The 20,181-nt window shown below is 48.0% G+C and overlaps 1 protein-coding gene across 1 annotated transcript in view; it reads right to left on the minus strand.

Annotated features, from left to right (window-relative positions):
* The window catches only part of ITGA11 (integrin subunit alpha 11), a 111,035-nt gene that overhangs the window by 37,960 nt on the left and 52,894 nt on the right, over positions 1-20,181 (minus strand). The window contains exons 3-10 of the mRNA XM_016140970.2: positions 17,584-17,684; positions 13,311-13,402; positions 10,692-10,806; positions 7,941-8,068; positions 6,681-6,829; positions 2,096-2,240; positions 1,447-1,612; positions 43-113 (exon numbers count right to left, since the gene is read on the minus strand). Of these exons, the coding sequence (XP_015996456.2) occupies positions 43-113; positions 1,447-1,612; positions 2,096-2,240; positions 6,681-6,829; positions 7,941-8,068; positions 10,692-10,806; positions 13,311-13,402; positions 17,584-17,684 (967 nt within the window). The remainder of the gene's footprint in view (positions 1-42; positions 114-1,446; positions 1,613-2,095; positions 2,241-6,680; positions 6,830-7,940; positions 8,069-10,691; positions 10,807-13,310; positions 13,403-17,583; positions 17,685-20,181) is intronic.

Raw genomic sequence — 20,181 nt, forward strand, 5'->3', positions numbered from 1 at the left:
AGTGCTGAGTGTGTGGCAGGACGGCTCTGAACATGTCTGTACCTCCACCACGTGAGAGGAGAAGCCCGTCTGTGACATCTCCAGACCAAAGGAGGTTTCATTCTTGTTGGTGCCTAAAACAGAGAGACAGAAAGAGGTCAGCTCCACGCCTGATTGCTTAGTGCCGCACATACTTGCAGCTCAACCCTCAGCACCTGTTACCTGGGGGGCACCTTCAGGGAGGTGAGAGGGGCCCCGAGTCTAAGCTCAGCCTCGTCTGCCTCCAGTGGCACCCTGCAAGGGAGGCACCAAGCACCTTCCAGGTAATCATATGGGTTTATTATTACTAGCTGACTTCCTGCTGGAAAAGGCTTGGGACAACTTATATCACAGGGTGTGTATACCATAAGACGGTCAAAATAGGGAAGGATCAAGAAAAGTGCATGGAAAGAAAGAGTTTTGGGCAAGAAATAGAAGTTCCTACTCTGTTCATTCCTATTATTCACCACATTTGGTTCCAGATGCCTCTGGGTGATTCTCGAACATCAAATCGACCCCCAGGAGGGAGACTTGTCATCACCACAGATTTAGGCAAGAAAGCCACGTATGCTGAAAGAAGCCCACAGGCGGCTCCTCTGAACTTGTCATCGAAGCTATCATTCTTGTCACCAGAGGCGGCCATTTTGAGGAGAAACACACTGATTTGGATATTTAAGTTCTAGTGTGAGTATCAAAACTCAGGTTCACACTTAATCCTTGTTTGTGAGGGCCATTTTTGTCTCTTTTCGCGTGTCTGTCTGTAGCTTATCAGTTCTAATGTTAAGCTGCAGAGCGTACAGGCTTGGGACGCTGCCTTCTACCTCTTGATAAATCTTCCATATGGCAAAGCCAGTACGAAGAGGGGCCCCCTGTAGCAATATGTGGTGCAAACGAGTTTTGGGCAAGTTGTACAAAGAGGCGATCTGAAGGAACCCTGCAAAGAGTACTTTTGGTGGAGTGGGAGGCAGGGATGAGGTTTTTCAGACTATGGAGTCAGTCTGGCTGGGTTCAAACTAGGGTTGCCAGATAAAATACAGGAGGCTCAGTTATTGAATTTCAGACAAACGACGAATCATTTTTTGGTAGAAGTCTGCCACAAATATTGTATTTTATATTTGTTAAACCTGGCTACCCCCATTCAAACCCCAGCTCCCTCCCAGGCTGTGGGTGCTTTGGCAAGTCACTCGGCTCCTCGCTTCAGCTTCTGCAGCGGTACAAGGAGGAGGTGATCCGTAAAACCACCTCCCGGGGCTGTCGGTAAAGTGCACACACAGCTTCATGTTCAGCGCAGTAACTCGAGTGTTGGCATTTATCACAAAGGGAGGACTCCTGCTAAACCATTCCATTCTGCAGGGTTGGAGCCCACTCCGGGGGCTTTGCCTGGCGTGAACCCAGGAGCGTGGACCCCTCAGGGTGTGCATCGCTCACCTTCCAAGCTGAAGATCCTGTCCCCAAGGGCATCAACAATGTCCTTCAGGGCCGCCTCATCGGTTACGTTGAAGAAGTGCTTATCATCGGGATCACTGGCGATGTATTTGATCTCATTTAGAAAAGCTTCTGGATTGATTCCTCTGCGGTTGTAGTAGCCCAGGACCTGCCAGGGAACAGGGCAGGGCGACAAACCAGAACATAGCACGGACCTTCCTGCATACCTGTGGTCCCTGACCTTGGGCCTCCGGGTGAGCTAGAGCCAGGGGTAGCCCTCGAGGTCCCATTTGCATTTTGAAACAGACTGTCTAGGAGGAGCTAGATAAGGCCTTGTTTTAAGATACAGTTCTGGGGGTCTAGAGGCTTGGAGGGGTTTCTAGTTTTCTGAGGTTTTAGAACCTCCTTAGAAATGCGGGAAAAAAACTGCCACAACTGTGGATAGGTCTAGGGAGTGCAGACAGAAGATTTTCAACTTGCTCTTTAGGAGAGGATGAAGCAAGGAAAGGCCCATCTGACGGACTGGATTGCTTGTTCACTGCCCAGAAAATGTCCTCTCGTGGTCCCCAGGGGTTTGATGGCAAGGCCTCTACGGGGCAGCTGGCAGCCTGTGGGCAAGGGCAGAGAGCAGGACAGACGTGACAGGACTCACAGCCACGGCGTATCTGGTCACGTTGTCTCTCTCGCTTTGCTGGATCACCTTCTCCAGGTCCGGGCTGTCGTGGGACTCCCCATCCGTGATGACAATCATCACCTTCTTGGCCCCTTTCCTTCCGCCCTTCTGGAAAGCCTCTGAGCTGGAACCCAAACACAAGGGGAGGTCACAAGAGGGAGGTGGGGATAGGGCAGCCCCCGGTGTTCCTTTAGAGGGAGCAGCCACAGGCGCCAGGGCCAGCCCCTCCGTCTCCAGTAACCCAACAGATGTTAGGACCTTGAATCATGGAATTAGCTGGGTTGAGTCCAGACCACTCAAATAAATCTTATATCTGCTTGTCTTTAAAAATTGACTTTTAAAAGCCTCTTTAGGGTCTCGATTATGCCATTTGGGGCAAGCAGAAGGGATGGGGTGGGCCTGGGGGATGAGTTCAGGGTCAGATGGAGACCTTCGGAGGCCCTAAATCAATGTTCAAAAACCCAGCTGCATATTAGACTCACCTGGGGAGTTTTTAAAAAGTTCTGCCCGGGCTTCACCCAGACTCAAAATCAGAATCTCTGGGTGGGGCCTGGACATTAGTATTTTTCAAAAGTTCTAATGAACACCAGAGTTGAGAACTACTTCCCTAAGTACTACAAAGATGTCATGTCAGAGTAATTTAACACCCAAAGAACACCAATCCATAAAATCCGAGTGACGAAGCTTGAAAAAGTTCTGATTTCTCCCACAAGGACAACTTTGACTCCATTTTGAGAATGATTAAATATCAAATTCTATGACAGATATTCCTCTTTCTCACTTTTTATTTTGATTTCGGTGCCAGGAACAGGCGCTTGGCCTGCCCAGTGGGCGATGGAGCCAGGAGATGGGGCGAGGTTGAGGGCTGGCACGCGGACCCTGGATGTTGCTGAAAGGCTCCTGTAGCTGGCAACCCAGCTACGAAGCATGGAAAACTGGCCCCTGAACCGTCGCTGGCTCTTGGTGCCCTTGTGGCCAGCCCTCCTTTAGACCACGAGATTCTGGGAAGGACAGACATGGTTTGGCCCAAGAGTCTGGCCCAGCAGGTAAATTTTCCAATAAAGATCTAAAAATAAATGTTACTCTCAGACTCCGCAGTGATTCCCTATGGGTCTGACCCACAGTTTTAAGCTGCACTATGCCAGGTGGAAGCCGGTCTCCGAGCCCCAAAGCTTTGGTAACCAGAGGTGTCTCTTGTTACACGGCAAGCTGATGAGCTGACGTGTGTGATGTAGATGTTGAAGAATTCACAAAACTTGGAATAAATTAGTTCAGAGCATGTTCCAGCTACCAGTTAAGAGAAGCAGACCATCTGCTATTCTCTTAGCAGTTCTATGGTATTCTGGATATGCTGACTTAAAAAAAAACCCTCTAATTTTAGTATGAATTGTGGACCAAAGCAGGGCAGAGGCACACTTGATGTGACTAAAGCAGATTTTGGGCTTAAGTCCAACCCAGGGGAGGGAGCACTCTGCTAGCCCCTTAAAGGTGATTCTAGATGCTTCTATGACCTCATTAGAGGGCCAGGCCCAAGGACAAAACTCCATGCAAAAATATATGGCAGGGGAAAAACAGTTTTTATTACATAGGGAGGCAAGAACAATTTCAGGATTGTATTTTCATATAGTGGAATAGTATGAACATCTGTACGGATCTGTAATAGGGTAAATATTGGCATGAATCATTAGATTTTACATTGTGATTTTATATTGTGCAAAAGTCTCGGATTTGTTTTTTTTGTAAATCAGATTATAAGTTCCTGGAGAGCAGTGAGAGCTTTACAATCCTAACAGGTTCCTTGAACCTGAAAACAGAATGGTCGCCTGGAAAAGTAGGTCATGAATGGTCTCCTTTCTGCTCAAAACCTGCAATGGCTTCCATTTCTCTCAGGTCCTGACACTGGCCTGCCTTAGCCTCTGCGATCTGGCTTCGTTAGCCCTCTGAGCCCCTCCTCCTGCTCCCTCTTTTCCACCCACATTGGGCTCTTGGGTGATCCAGGAACCACAAGGCATGCTCCTATGTCAGCACCTTTACCCCAGCTCCCCGCTACCCCAGGTACATTCTTGGTCAACTTTCTCACCTCCTCCAAATCTCCACTCAAATTTCAGCTCTCACGAAGCCTTCCCTGACGACTCCGTTAATGCCCATTAAATATCTGCCCTTTCCAACTTGCTCAACTGCCTTTAATATGTTCTATTTCTCCTATAGCGTTTATCTCCTTCTAGCATATTATGCTATTTATTTGTTAATTTATTATCTGCCACACCCTCTGGAATGTCAGCTCCACAGGGCAGGACATTTATCTGTTTTATTTACTGATCTATCCCTAGTGCCTAAGCAGTGTGAGGCACGTAAGTAGGTGCTCAATAAAAAGTGTGTGAACCAAGTTGGAATAAACACCATTGTTCCTCCCCCTGCAACCTCCAGCCATACATGGCTGCCAGATTCACCTTCCCAGGTGCATCTGATGTTTACACTCTCATCCTCAAGAACCTTCAGTGGCCATTCACACTTGTTTTAGCTGCAATATCGTCACCCTCACAACTTGTCTCCAAGCCATCTTTGCGGCTGCATGCCTCACCACCTCTCAATATGAACCCCATTGTATGATTGGAGCATGGATTGGCATGCAAACTTTCCTCCACTCTCCTCCTCTGTCCTTATCAGGGCAGAATGTCTTCTGTGGAATGTCTTCTCTCCATCTCCCCCTGCTGGAATCGTGGGGGTATTCCTAGGACAGATCAAATGCCATTGGTCTTAGCAGTCCTCCTCGGTTCATCTCTTGGAGTCCTCCCTCTCTTAACCTCACTGAGTTAGGCTGAAGGTTATCATAGCTCCCCTGCTCGTCCAGGAGCCACAGGTTACCATCTCTGTAACCCCTCAAGTCCATGGCTTGGATCTTCATACTTCAATAGGTGCACAGCAAAAATGCATTATGAATAAATAAGTGAAGAGAGAAAACCTTTTACCTTCAATGGTACTAGCTGTAATTTGGGACCCAAACTTGGCAGCCTGGGAAGATCAGATTTCAAACATCACTTGAGGTACAGATTACATACCTCACCAGTCTCCGGAGTCATGAATGGTTCAAATTATCTGGTGAGTCACACACTTCTAAATGCCCGGGGTTGGTGGGCTGTGAAATTAGGCTGGAAGAGTGGGCTCCCTCCCTGCATGAGGCGGTTAGCTTCACACTGATGAAGCGATAACTCCATGGGCACAGGCTTCCTCTGTTGCCCCAGCCATTTTACACGGGGTCTCAGGGGCTCACCCCAACGATGAAAAAACAGCAAAACGGCCTGTTCCATGTTACGATGAGCAAGAGCTATTTCCACACAGAGGGATACTCATCGAGTGAAAAAGCTTAGGCAAGTTTTATCAGCAAATAGAAATAATGTTAGTGGAGCGGTAACTTAATCATAAAGAGTTGTCAGGTTAGAAAAAATGTTTTTGACCACATGAAATCACATAACTGCTAAATAGCTCTCACAGAATCTATGGGATTCTGTTAAACACATTGACTAATCCTATGTGAGGTAGGATTATAAGGAAATGGGGCTGTGGTCTCAATGAACATAGCAGAATTCATATTTGTAGGTATCAAATTTTCACATTTAAAATCTAAATGCCTTGGACACAGTCATCTTAAGAGTTTAGGCCTCGGCTCAAAAGATCTTCAGAATATGCTTTTAAAGCCACGCACAGATTTCAGCGGGGGTGAGCACAATGTTCTGAGTAATGACATCACTGGAATAAGCAGGTAGCCATCTGTGTGGACAATGGCCAGAGGCAGCATTTATTGTCATTCTAAGTGAGTGCTGGTGTGATTTTGAAGGAACCAGCCTCATTACTCTACAATCTCAGATGTTAGATGTAACTGTGTTCTTCACGTTCCATTGATGAAAGACACTCTACAGGAGGATTCTGCCCTCATAGAACCTGCACACCTTTTATAGGGTCACTGTAGCAGAGAGTACTTCCCAATGCTGGCTGTAACGATATCCCCCATCCCAAATGCGCTTCCGTAATATGACCTTGCCGTTCCTCCATCGATAGGCAGAATTAAATTCTCGTCTCCTTGAATCTGGGCTGGCCTTAGTGACTTGCTCAATCAACACCTTATTGCAGAAGTTATATTTTGAGACTTCTGTAACTAAGTCATGGGTCTCTTGGAAAGCTGGCTCTTAAGACGCTCCCTCTCAGAGCCCAGCTGCCATACCATGAGAAAACGAAGCCACGTGCCATGTGTGGGTGCTCAGGTGGCCAGCCTCAGCTGAGTCCACAGCCAACAGCCAGCCTAAAATGCCAGTCAGAACTATGTGCCATTTTGGATGTTCAGTCCAGTCACACCTTCAGATGACAACTACATGACTTCAACTACATGAGAGAACCCAAGAGAGAACAGACTCGCTGGGTCCAGCCAATCTCCAGAACTTCGAGGGATTAATAAAATACTGTCTCAAGGTACTAAATTTTGTGGGGGTTTGTTACACAGCAACATATAACTAGAATGGTATCTGAGATTTTAACAAAACTAATACATTTTTATTTTCATTTTTTTTACCGAGCAAATTCGATGCCAAATGCCGTCCGTGTCTCTGTTCCTCCTCTCTGCTCAATGTGGCTGGCGGCTTCCACCACGTCCGTTACAGACCTGTAGTCATTGAGGTGAAATTCATGCACCACGTCCTCTCCGTACTGAACGACTCCAACCTGCAAGTTAGAAGAGAGGGCAACGACCCCGAAAGTTATCCTTTTGGTGGTGAGGCTTCCTGGAGTCAGCTCCTGTCTGTGACTGTTGAGGAGTGAGGAGAGCTGGGGAATTTCCTAAGGGAGAGTCACTCAGTGGAGGGGAAGCAGGTTCTGCAAAGTCCTGGGAATAAATGGATGGCTTGGTGAGACAAGTAGGAGGTGCCTATCGAGAGGGGAGACTGCAATTTAAAGAAAGGGCCAACTATTTAAGCTTCTTGCTTAAAAAGACAAAAGTGGAGCATAGAATTGAAGTCTAAATATTAGGAACAGAATGGGCAGAAGGCCATGGCCTTGTTCACCAAAGTCCTTAAACCTTGGAAGAGAAGAGGCTCTTTTATTCCAAGGCTGATAAAATATTGACAATATTAATAGCCTCAAAATAAATAAAAAACCTTAAAGACCTACAGTAAGACTGGAATGATAAAATGTTACTGTTGGATAGGCCTAGAGTTTATTTGGTATGAGTTCATTTCTAACGCTAGACTTTCACCCATGATATCCTAAAAGGTGATCTTCTAGTGGTGGGGAACTCATTATTTCATGACAAAGCCCACTGCCTTTTTAATAGCTCTAATAGTTACAAAATAATTTCTTAGATTGATTTGAAATCTGCCACCTTGGAACTTCTACTCATTGGTCCTCTTTTGGCCTGCCAAAATAATAAATCTGTCCTGTCTTTAGCCAGGCAGCATTTCAAATATGTGTTGGCAGCCATGGCCTCCTCCCCAGTTTTTTCTCCAACATCAGTGTGTCCGGTTCTCCCTGCGCCTCACTCAGCAGGGTTCTAGGGCTACCCAACCTTTTCTGCCTTCTTTCTCACTCTCTCGCTGGTTAAACTCTTTCCTAATAGGTGGCGACTATCCCAATGTTTAACCCTCAAAGTGAGGTCTTCCCCAAACTCTCCCGCAATGAGCCCAGAAGAGATGGGTGTCCTAGGCTGCAGGGCCCTGGTGCTGGTCCTTTCAGCTACACCTTCTTAGTGCGTGCAGCGATGCTCCCTCCACATCCCAGGGACGCATCTGCCACGGCGTTGGGCCCGTTTGGAGGAGGAAAGAATTCCGGAGACGCTCACCTGGATCTGCCCAGGGCCAATGTAAAACTTCTTCAAGATGTTGATGAGGAAGTGCTGAACCTCCACCCAGGGGTAGATGCTGTTGGAGCCATCCAGGACAATGACGATGTCCATGTAGGTCTGGCACCCTGGGAAGTCAGGAACACAGTCACAGCTACCCAAGGAGCCAGTGCCTGCTTGCTGCTTGTCTCTGATTCTCCGGATGTTTGTCCAAAGGACAACAGAGGAAGGACCCGGTTACATGTGTGTAATTTCACATGCATAATTCCCTGGGCTGGGGAGCCATCGTGGGTGGGGCATTTATTTGGGCGATGTGCATGAGGAGCCCACGAATTCCTGGATCTGCTCCACAGCTCTGTGCTGGCTATTTGAACAGAGCTCAAATTACACCCGACCGCCTCTGCTGCTCAGGAGCTCTGCTCCTCAGGGGCTGACCACCATCAGTGGGTCAATGTTTTGAGGCAGCCAGCACTGCCCAAATTAGTGCCTTATTATCATTTGTTTTGCTATAATGTGCAGGCTGGCATTTACCACTTTCAGCCTGAATGAATGGGTTTCACTTTTTAGGCGCGTGTTATGGTATAACGGTTAGGAATGTGGAGTCTGTTTGACTCCTGGCTTTAATCTTGGGCAAATCACTTAACATATTGGCATCAGTTATTCCATAAAATAGGCATAATGATAGTAGAGGATTGCCATGAGGAATTAATGAGATGATGCTTCTAAAAGGCTGAGCACAAAGTAAGTGCTCAATAAATCTTAGCTGATGTAATTTTTTTTTTTTTTAAAGCAAACCACTTTGTTAATGTGGCAATGACATCATTGGCTCAAGCTCTCATGCCTGTAACTCTGTTCTGAGCATAAAGTTTTCTCTATATTTTTGTGATATTAGTGACAAATCATAAAAACAAACAACCCTATGGAAACATCGATACCATAATAAATGTAAAAAACTTTTTTAAAAATCTAAGTACTTTATTTCTGTTTGAATGCTTGGGGTTACTTTCACATAAGACATCATATGATACAATGTGACTTAATATACACTATACTATGTCATATTATATCAGATTGAACATCGGACATAAGCTTACTTTTACTGGAGAATTTACACACTGCTATAAAATTTACTTTACAGCAATATATACAGCAGTAGCCTTATGTGTGTGAACATGCTAGCAATTTCTGCATTATGACAGTGCAGTATGTTGAAATCCGTGCTCTCCACAGAGGGGAAGGTGGTGGCTTTGAGCCCCAGGTCCCTGTCGCAAGCTTTGTGTTTCAGGAGCATTTGAGGAGCGTTTAGGTGATTTGGGCGGTAAGAGTCACCTTTGCTTTAGGAGAAGGTGAGAGACATTCACATTCTTGTTTCATCTGCATGTTGTATACAGCATGTGATGGCCCAGCACTTCTGGGCTGACAGTGCCTGGTAGCTTTGTCCTTTTCCAGTTTCATTTAGCTCAACACACGTGGACTGAACACCCGCCCTGTGCCGTGTGATGGGGGCAGCCACGGAGGTGACAGACAGAAACTCCTTCATTAGGAGGGGTTTCTAATCTAGTGGTAGGGATCAGGGTTCTTTGATTTTTAAGCAAGTTTTATTGTTAGAATGCATTTATTATTGCTGATGTTTTTTACAGTTTCAAATCTTTCTTTTTAAGGTATCTTGGGAATTATACTAAGTAAAATAAGTCAGACAGAGAAAGACAAATACCGTATGATTTCACTTATATGTGGAATCTAAAAAACAAAATAAACAAACAAACAAACAAAACAAAAACCAACTCACAGATACAGAGAATAAACAAATTGGAGGCTGGAGGTGGTGGGTGAAAATGTAAAGGGATTAAAGGTACAAATTGGCAGTTACAAAATAGTCACAGGGATGTAAAGTACAATATAGGGAATATAGTCAATACTGTTGTAATAACAATGTATAGTGTCAGAGGGGTAGTAGACTTATGGGGGAATCACTTCGTAAATTATATAAATGTCTAACCACTATGCTGTATACCTGAAATGAATAATATTGAATGCCAACTATAATTTTTAAAAAAAGAGATGCCTTAGGAAGAATCTTGCTTTAGGTCTATAGTTCTTAAATATGACTGAATATTCCACCGAAACACACACACACACACGCATGCACGCACGCACACACGCATACACACACATCCTGGGGCCAATCCCAGACCTGCTTCCTTAGAAACCCCCTGGGATTGAGGATGTCCTAAAATCTGTATCCGATAAGCAATCAAGGCCCTGCTGCTGGTCAGCTGGGTGGGAAGTCTCCACTATAGGAAGTTCTGGAGGCTGAGATGGTCACGTCTGTGGCCAGAGGAAATAGCAGCCTTGAGGATGGGTGGGTGACATTGCCTTGTGCACACCTCATGTCTTTGGACCCCATAGTCTAAGGGAACAATATCCCCAGAATTGTGCAATGCACAGCTTGCCTGCTGCACATGGTGACTCATGCAACTTCTTCCTCATTCACGGTGGGTTTGCAGTGAATCTCCCTGGTTGTCAAGACTGTCTTCCTAACTTTAGCTCACTGGCCTTTACCACCATTCTGTGGGTGAGGGTGGGCCAAGATTATGACCCCGCAGTGGCCCAGAGAGGTCAAGTGGGTTATCCCAGGTTACCCAGATAGCCAGGGCAGGGTAGGGCTAGAGTCCAAGTGCTGCTTTGTAGTCGCAGGATACTGATCACTGCCCTGAGCCTCACATGAACTGAAGATTTGAAGCCACTTACTTTGTAGAGCTGGGGCCACGGTCTTGGAGAATCTGAAGTTGGAGTTGACTCTTGAACACATCCCTGTGGTGTAGTAGGAGCTCCCACACTCATGAGACCAGAGGGGGCTGCAGGCCTGTGAAGTACAGCACAGAGCCCAGTCTTTGGGGGCCCTCAGACCCAATAACCTTAGGCCCAGCCCCAACCTCCATCGCCCAAGACAGGTATCCTCTATCTGAGTGTTGGTATCCCCAGGATTTAGAGGGTCTTATTTAAATCTGTTCAACCCACCTCTTGCTGCAATGCATGCTGGATCCTTTGGTTTCAGGTAGAATGGAGAAAAGCTAATGTTAAAGTTCTCTTTTGTTATATTTTAAAGGGTCCCATTCTCTATCTTATCATCTGGTGTTGTGATTCTTCTTTACCCACCTGCCTACCCCACACACCACAGAGGATCCTGGAAAGCCTTTTCATCTATGGGAGTGGACTCTTCAAGGTCTCTACAATAGCCCCTCTGCCTAAACAGGTCACATAATAACTTTATTGGGAAAATTCCAGGACTGTGTTCTGAAAACATGCTCACGGCTCTTACTAGGGAAAGAAAAAAGAATGCCTCTGCTCTTTTTAGGAAATTTGCTACCAAAAACATTAATGTCAACCCCTCATTTAAAGATTAAATGATGAGTTTCTCTCAGAGTCAGGTCCATAAGAATGATGGTCTGGCTTCATGCTTCCATTTTTTTTTTTTCCTGCTACGGGAAACCCAGGACTAAATTTTGTGCTGTAATTTCTCTCGGTATGGAGGAGTAATTATTCCATTTCCAATACCTTTGTTTAATTAGCTTTCTATTTTTACTTAGATTTTTAAAGGTTATGTTTTATAGGTGTCTTATGTTGAAGCTTCTGTAAATTATTTTTGGAAATAGGGGGGAAATAAAGCATGGGAAGGTAGATGACAGATGATGGATGATGGCTACAAAGATAGATGAATGATAGATGGACAGATAGATGGATAGAGGATGGATTGATGGATGGGTGGATGGGTGGACAGAAAGATGATGGGTGGATGGATGGATGAGTGGATGATAGATGGATGGATGGACGGAATGATGGACCACTGGTTGGGGGATGGAATGATGTGTGGATGGATGAATAGGTGAGTGAATGAGTTAACAAAAGTTGCTCTTTGTATATCAGGTTCTTTTATCACGGAGCCCCCAGAGGGTATATCACACCATCCTTCTGGGCCCTTCATCCTACCTTGTGAAGTAGGTGAAATCAAGTTAGTAGGAATGTGACAAGGAGCCTCAGAAGGAAGAGAGAGTAGTAACGAAGCTCCTGACAAGCACGTGTGTGGAGAGGGCCAGGGGTCCTGCTTGCCCTTGTTTGGGGATGATGAAGAGCTGTGGGCTGACCACACATCGAGCACCTCAGGACTTCCACTGGCAGAGCCACTCTGCTCTCCTCAAGTCCCCGAGTATCCCAGTCATCTGGTTGTCTTAGTATCTGATGCTTCACACCCCAGATGTCTCATCTGTCAACAGAAATGGACTGATGGACATGAACAAAGGGTGACACAAGCCCTCTCACCTGAAGAAGTGGTGCATTTTATTGGGCTTTTGAAGTAATTTCTGGAATATTCTCTCGAAGCTGTTTCTAGGATCCTGTTTTGACCACCCAGCTGCACCCAAAGTCGTGGCGGTTCCCTGGGACATGGCGGCAAAGAGCAGGCAGTGCCTCTCTGTCATGCCGCCCGCATGTGCCTACTGCGTGCAAAGCCTCCGTGTGCTCGCCGGGGCAGGGCGCAGAGACTTCCGAGCACAGTCTGCTGCTGCCTTGCTGTTCCAACATCATGTTTATATGATTCATTTGCTTATAGTCTCTCCCCAAAACCAGAATGTAAGCTGCAGGGGGTGGGAGCCCTGTCGCCTGTGGAATCCCCAGTGCCCGGCATTGGGCTCAATATATTGCAAGTGCCCTAAATAATTGTTGTTAAGATAAATGGATGTCTCTACCACCTCCTCTTTATAGCTAAAGGCCTGTCTCTTCTTTAAAACAAAACAGAAACCTCCTCCAGGAAGCCTTTCATCTAGCCCCGTGCATTCCAGATGGCCGTCACTCTGCAGCCCCTTCCTTTGGTTGTAGTAAATCTGTGTTTACTCATTTATGGCTTCCCTTCAAAGTCTTCTTATGGTGCATGGTGCATCTTGTTTCTTTGATCAAACCTCAAGCAGAGATTCAGCCCCTGCCTTGGACATTTGGCATCCCAAAGGAATGGCTAGGTTCTCGTCGGACAGTTGGTCATCTTTATTTATTCCTGTTCTTTTTAGGAATAAGCCAATAATACAATCACTAGTAAGGCGGGGATACTGTTCCCCACTCTCATGGCATGTGCACAGGAGGGCTCAGTCCTTTCTCCTGCTTGGGCTGTCCCCTGCCCCCTTCCAAAACTTAGGACACAGCAGGCAGAATGGCACAGGCAGGAAGCTGGTGGAGGAGGTACACTCTGGAGCATGCGGACAGGCAGTCTGGTGGATAGAGCGTGTGTGCGAGGACATGTTGCATCACCGCATGATGCTCCTGCTCCCATGGGGCAGCAGGGCTGGGGTTTGAAGAGAGAGTAGGGTGGGTGGATCTTACCAAGAAGCTGTTGTCCTTGGGGTTTGTGGCCAGGCTCAGGCCGAGGCGCATGTTGTCCTTCCGCTCAGATACGTTGGATAGGGTGACTCTTCCTGGGGTGAGAGGGAGTATGAGGGAGAAGTTAGCCTGCAGTCCCATCTCGCCACCCTCTGCCCAGAGTCTTGCTGCTGCTGGCCATCAGAGGTGCCTGTGGCAGGGTCGTTCGCAGGTATAGTCCATGAGTCTCCCTGCATGTTGGTGTAGCCCTCATGGTTTACTAAGGCCATGCCCAGACATGATCTAATTATTTCCTCTCAATTCCCTGTGAGACGAGAAAAATGAATCTTAGAGAGGCCAAGTAAAAAGTCACACAGGGAGCACATGGCAGAGCCCTCCATCCCCTGGTCCAGAGTTTTTTCTCCTCCAGCCCTCTGGTGGGTCCCAAAATTCTCCTTGTGTCCCACCCCGCACATACCAGGGCACCCCACCTGGGCTGGCTTCCTCTGTGTAGTGTCTCCTCCGCGTGTTTCTTTAGGCCAACTTGCCATCAAAGTTTACCAGTCCCCTGCCCTGCTCTCTCAGGACCCAGTTCTCTGCTCATCTGATAAACTGATGTGTAATTCTTTTCCCACGGGTAGCAAATAGCCAATTTAACAAGAGCCTTCTAGAGGTACAAGGTCTTGCCCAAGAATGTCATTCTGTGATTGCTGCCAAGAGAGACACTGAGGAGCAGGATTATCAGCCAACTGGGTGTAGGGAGAAGGTGATGACAGCTTAGAATTACTAAACAGATTATATCAGTTTAAGGTTTTACTAGATCGTTCTGCCAAGTCACTGAAAGAAAGTGAGTTTGAACTCCCCAGACCTGTGTTGGTGTGTAAGTGCATGTGTGTGTGAGTGCACATGTGTATGGGCGCACGTCCTGGGAGAGTTTAGGAGAAATGAATTGGGCCCAGAGTGAGTCTATCCTCATCTGCTGTGAGGATCTAGCATCTTCTCTGCTAGAGGGAGGAGAGTAAATGCTAGGGACTCAAAGCCCCAGGGGAGTTAGCCTGGGCTCAGGCCTGCAGGGCCCGGGGCTGACATTTGTGAAGAGAAGAGGCCGGAACTGCAGCCCCTGACTGCACTGTGGGCTGGGGGTGGGGCAGCTGTGTGTGTTTTTATTCCCCTTTGGGTTCCCTGAGTTTGTAGTCAGGCTCCGTTTGAAATCCAGCCCCTCTTGGCCGCACTGCTGGTGACTGGGACTGCTTTCTGTTTTGTCAGCCCAAACATACCAGAGAGAAAATAATAGTACTAACCCTGCTTTTTAAAATCATTTTTTATCATTTACAAAGTACCTTGCGCATGTGCTCCCCAGGCCCCCCTCGTGGTTCCGGGAGGCCCAGGAGTCACCATTTCTATTTTACAAGTGAGAAAACCAAGGCACACAGAAGGTTAGTGTCTTTTATAAAGTCAATTGCTGGTAAATGATAGAGCAGGGACTTGAACCCAGGTTATCCAAGGTTACAGCTTGAGTTTCCCATCTGATGGCAGGGCTGTGGTGGCAATGAGACGGTAGTGAGAAACTAGAGAGAAAGCTCCAGAAAGTTCCAAGCCCTGACTGGGCAACCTCTGCCCTTCAGCAGCTTAGAGAATTCTGCCCTCTCCCTACCCCTTCTCTTTCTCCTTTGTCCCAGTGACAAGTCTTTAGTGAAACTGTGCCTGTCCAGAAGCAGAGGGGCATGGTGGGGAAGACCCTTGTGTTGGAGTAAGAAAGACCCAGGTTCAAGTCCTGTTTCTGCTCCTTCTGCTGCTTGTGGATTTGGGGCAGTCACTAACGTCCCCGTCCGCTTCGTGACCAGGAGAGACTAACACTTTTCTCAGAGAGTCTGTGTGAGGGTCCAAGGACACAAGCCCCTCCTCACACAGGGCCTGCCTTCTACAATCACAGCTCCTCTTTGAGCCCCTCATTAAAACCCTTGACTTCAAGCAGGTAGTGGGAAGAAAGCACCAGCCTTAGACTCTTTTGCACTGAGGTGTGAATGACTGACACCCAATTAGCCTTCCCTGGAGAGAGAGGAAAGAACATTCTTGGCTCGGCAAGGCTCAAAGCCTGGACGGGCCATAGGAAAACCCGGGACTCAGGTTTCCCTGCCTTGCATTTTCCATCATGGGGATAAACTGACAAATGGTCCTCCTGCCGTGCCTTTTCTCCTCAGTGGTAGAGAAAGAACACTCTTTAGATGAAGTACTTCCTGACAGTACTTTGCCTCTGCCGCAACTCACTTTGCTGCCCTGCTAATGCCCCCATTCAGGAATGTTTTCCAGGGTCTGATGGCTGCATGCCTCTCACGGCCAGCAGGGGCTGCTCCTTCTTTGGAGGGAAATTGGGTCCACATTGGAAACCAGAGTAATAGAGGTAACTACGTGATTGGTTCATGAGTCTGTGTCCCTATCTGGACCTGGAGCTTCTATTGGTGGCCCAGGTCCACAGCCCAGTGCCCACCCCTCCCGTTACCCCCGTTTCTCCCTCTGTCCAAGGCACGGAGCCATTCTTTCTATCCTCACACAGAGGAAGCTCATTCCCACCTCAGGGCCTTTGAACTTGCTCCTCATCTGCCTGGAATGCTGCAGCCCTACCCAATTCCTTTTTGCCATCAGAGCTTTACTCAAAAGTCATCTGCTCAGAGAGGCCTTCCTGACTCCTTTGCTAAGGTAGAAGCCCTCTCATGCCTCAGCCTCTCTTATCACAGCACCCTGGTTTGTCGCACAGTTTATCCCTACCGGAGATTGACCTGTTTTCTAGTTTGTTTACTTGCTTATTGTCCCCTCCCAGCAGAGTCCTTAGGGTCTTGCTCCCTGCTGTATCCTCAGTAACTAACACTGCTTGGCACATACTAGGTGCTCACTAAAGTATGGGGGACGTGTTAGACCCAGAATCGGTCCTAGGGTCATTGAGCTCACCCTCCTCACTTTACACAGGAGCAAACGGAAGCTGAGAAAGTGCTCCCTGTGAACACACAGTGAAGAAACTGTGCGGCTGGAAGGAGAAACGCAGCTTGGCCTGCTTTGGAAGCTGCGTTCTCAGAGTGGTGATGACTGGGACCCGTGAGCCACCAGCGAGGCCCCCACCTCCCCGAGACTGTTTCCTCCCTGAAATCTGGGTCCTGGCTGTGCTGGGTTTGAACTTCCCACCCATGGCGCTGACGCAGATGTGAACAGCCGGAGCATCCAGCACCACGTGACAGGACAGCCCGCCGCCCTGGGGATGTGAGTTCTTTGGGCTTTCCCTTTGATGCTGGCCTTTTCATCCCTTGTTTATCTCTTGAAGCTCTGCCATCTCCCTCCACCAGGCTCCACCTCCCCAGGGAGCCCCACCCCACTGCTCTAGGGTAGTAGTTCCCCTCCTGGGAGAGGGGAAGCTGAGGGTCTTGGCCCTGGGGTGGGCCAGTCCTCTAGGGCAAGGCCTGGAATCTTGGCCTCTCAGCCCAATCAGGGCTTTTGCTCCCTTCTATAAGTAAGGTGATGGCCTGGCCACTTTCTGACCTTTAGGACAAAGTGGAAGAGCTTTAGAGGACTGGTCTGTGTGCTTTATTGGACACACATGTGTACACACACTCGCAGGGAGTAGATTTTACAAGGCTTTGGAAGGCCTCAAGGCTGCTCAGAGCATTCTCCCTATTTCTGAAAGATGTTCATTGAAGAAAGAAGCCTTCATTTCAGAAGGGCGTTGTTGCATAGTAGCTAACAGGTGGCTGTAGACTGCCTGCATTGGAATCCAAGCCTTGCTGCTCCTTAGCTGGGTGACCCCAGGCAGGTCTCCTCGCCTGCAGTCAGTCCCTCCTTTGTTAAATGGTTAAAACTTCTACAGTTGTTGTGGGGATTAAATGAGTCAAAATACCTAAAAGTACTTAAAACAGTGCCTGCCCGGCATGTGGTGAACATTATATAAGATATATAAATTTTAGCAGTTATTACTTCAAAATCAGAAAGATGACAGGAAGTGTTTTTCTCTTGCTGGGAGAGAAAACCTTGCTTTTGAAGGGCAGTGGATTAGAGAGAGCAATGGCCTGGGACACTAGAGGCTCGGGTTTGAATCCTGGCTGGCCCCTGACAAGCTGCGTGACTGTGAGAAAGTCGTTTCCTCTCTCTGGCCTCAGCTTCCTCATCTGTAAAATGGGGCAGTAGAACTAGCCGATCACCTCTGGGGCAGCTGTGAGGAACCAGTGTGACTGTGGGCACGGATTGTGCTTTAGAGCCTGCCCTGCCCTGACAATAGTTGGCCTCGTGTGGAGAAACCAGTACCCCAAGTTACCCAGGTTGAGTTTGGTGCAGTTCCCATGGGTCACCGGACACTTGTACACGTCTCCTGTCTTCTGGTGGCCGTTGGTTTCCAATGGAGCGCCCACAACCAGCCTGGGAAGAAAGAGAAGACAGTGAAGATACTGAGGGAAGTATTCCTTCCTGGGAAAGGTTGGAACCTGGAGGGCGGTGTTGAGGGAAAAATGGGATGGGGAGGGTGGAGGGGAGGAGGAGGGGCCACATGCAGACACTGAGACTCAGACTTTTGTCTTCCTGGGGGAGGGATGCTGGACTTTCAACATAAAGTCAAGGGGCCTGTTGCCTACTCCAGGCCCTTGTCAGGATGTGGAAATATGGAGATGAAGCCCTGCAGAGCCTGGGAGAAGAGGGCAGGGCAGATATCATGGAGGAGGTAATACTTGAGCTGGGTCTTAACAGCTGAATATGAGTTTGTCAAATGGTGGGAGGGTGACAATGGTAGTCATTCAGGCACCATATTGATTATGGAGCCAGAGTCTTGGCCATCTGTCACTATCTGCAGGGATGCCTCATTCCTCACTTTATATGACAGTCTTTCAACTGGTGACCCAGACGTGGGGCATGTAGCTCAGTGGTCATGGCTGTTCCCTGAGCCACTAAGTCTTTGCTCAGGATGGGCCTAGAGGACGGCGGGGCTTAAAAGTGGCCAGGGGCAGCCACTCATTTGGGGCTTCTGCCTTAAACCTATGCTTTTACAACCTTATTTGGTAGTTAAAATTAGGGATCTTGAGATGAGGTTATCCCATATTACCCACGTGGGCCCTGTATCCAACTACAAGAGTCCTTAGACACACAAAGAAGAGAAAACCACGTGAAGATGGAAATAGAGCTAGGAGTGATGTTGCCAGCTCAAGCCTAAGAATGCCTGGGCCCCTCCGGAAGCTGGAAGAGGCAAAGGAGACTCTCTCCTAGATCCTTTAGAGAGAGCACAGCCCAACCGACACCTTGATTTTGGACATCTGGCCACCATAACTGAGAAAGAATAAATTTCTGTTTTTGTAAGCCATCTACTTTGTGCTAATTTGTTTTGCACCCATTGGAAATTAATATACCTTGCTCACATGCTTCTGGAAAAAAATGAGCATCTACTGCTTCCTGACCTGGCCAAGCCTGGCGGTGCCACTGCTCTTGAGGCCAGGGAGAATCCCACCTCAGCCTAGATGGCCCCAGACCCTTTCCTTAGAGCTCCTCAAAGCTCTCTGTGACTCATCTCCAGCTGGAACCCTAATGCTGATGTGAAGTGAGAGCTCAAAGGCAGGTGGGATTCCCCTTCGGCACCCACCTGCCCACTCTGTCAGTACCGCCTGCCTCTCTGGCACATCTGGAACCCTCTAGGCTTTGGGTGCCAGTCCAGCTCTCAGCCAGTAACTGCCTCCTCTGCTCAGGCCCTAGTTCTAAGAGTGACTCAAAATGAGACCCTCTCAAAGACAGCTGTGCTGGAATGGCGGGAGATGCCACAGCTCGCACCGCCCGAGGGGTCTCCTGGGCCCTGTGAGACAGAGGATAGATGATGGTGAGGCTTGGGACACGGGGACAAGTGAGACATTGGGAACAAGTGACCTCTCTGGAGCCCTGCTCTCCCAGAAGCTTCCCACCTCCTGGCAATGTGGCCCGAGGAAGAAACAGTCACTTGTTTTCTGACATGAGATGGTTGAGAGGGGACAGGCCTGGAGGTTCACGCTACGTAAGACTTTGTTCTGTCAGGAAAGAGAGGTCTGAACTGGGAGTTAGTTAATAGAGCTCTGTCTGAAATTAAGAGTCTATGAAATAAGAGCTGAGTTTTCTCCCCCGGGGACCAGATAATGACAGATTCTAAATATATCGCTTATTAAGCATGCCTAGTTTTGACTGGCAGGAATTAATTGGACCCATAAAATCTGTTTGTCTAGACGACGTGACTTTGGCTATTTAATTCTGCGAGGGACTGTGTGGTCAAGGCTGCTCCATTCTTTCCAGAGAGAGAGAGAGAGAGGGAGGGAAGGAGAGGGAGACGGGGTGAGGGGAGAGAGAGAGCGAGAGGAGAAAGAGATGTCAATGAAAGAGGCTTAGGCTCCAAGCTTAATTTTCTGGCTGCTCCAGTTTTTAAGGTCAACCTGATATGTCCAGAGAAAGTCCCCTCCAGGACAACCCTGCCCGACGTGGAGTGCTTTATGAAAGAGTGCCTTCGAGGACTACCATGTAGGATGCCTCTGGGAGAATCAGGCACAGCAGGTTCTAGATTAGAACAACCATGGCCATCTTCTAGAAAATCTACCCCCATGTGTCCTCTAGAAAAACCCCAGCAGTCTGGCCAGGAGGACTCATCACAGCCTTTCCCATTTTATAGAGTGGGACTCTGAGGCCCCATGGCCTGCCTGGAGGGACCCCCAACACGGCAAGATCTTTGGGTCGAGAATCCAGGGGCTGGGGCTTCATCCTGGTTCGGTCACCAGCTTGCTGTGTGGGCTTGGGAAGTCATTGAACTTTCCAGACCTTGGTTTTCTTGGCTGTGAAACGGGGTTAACAATTCCTATACTGCCTGCCTCCCAGAGGTACTTTTCACAGATGTCAAAAGACACCGAGAAACAGAAGG

Source organism: Rousettus aegyptiacus, unplaced genomic scaffold (genome assembly GCF_014176215.1).
Source record: "Rousettus aegyptiacus isolate mRouAeg1 unplaced genomic scaffold, mRouAeg1.p scaffold_m13_p_3, whole genome shotgun sequence".
In the NCBI taxonomy this organism is placed as follows: domain Eukaryota; kingdom Metazoa; phylum Chordata; class Mammalia; order Chiroptera; family Pteropodidae; genus Rousettus; species Rousettus aegyptiacus.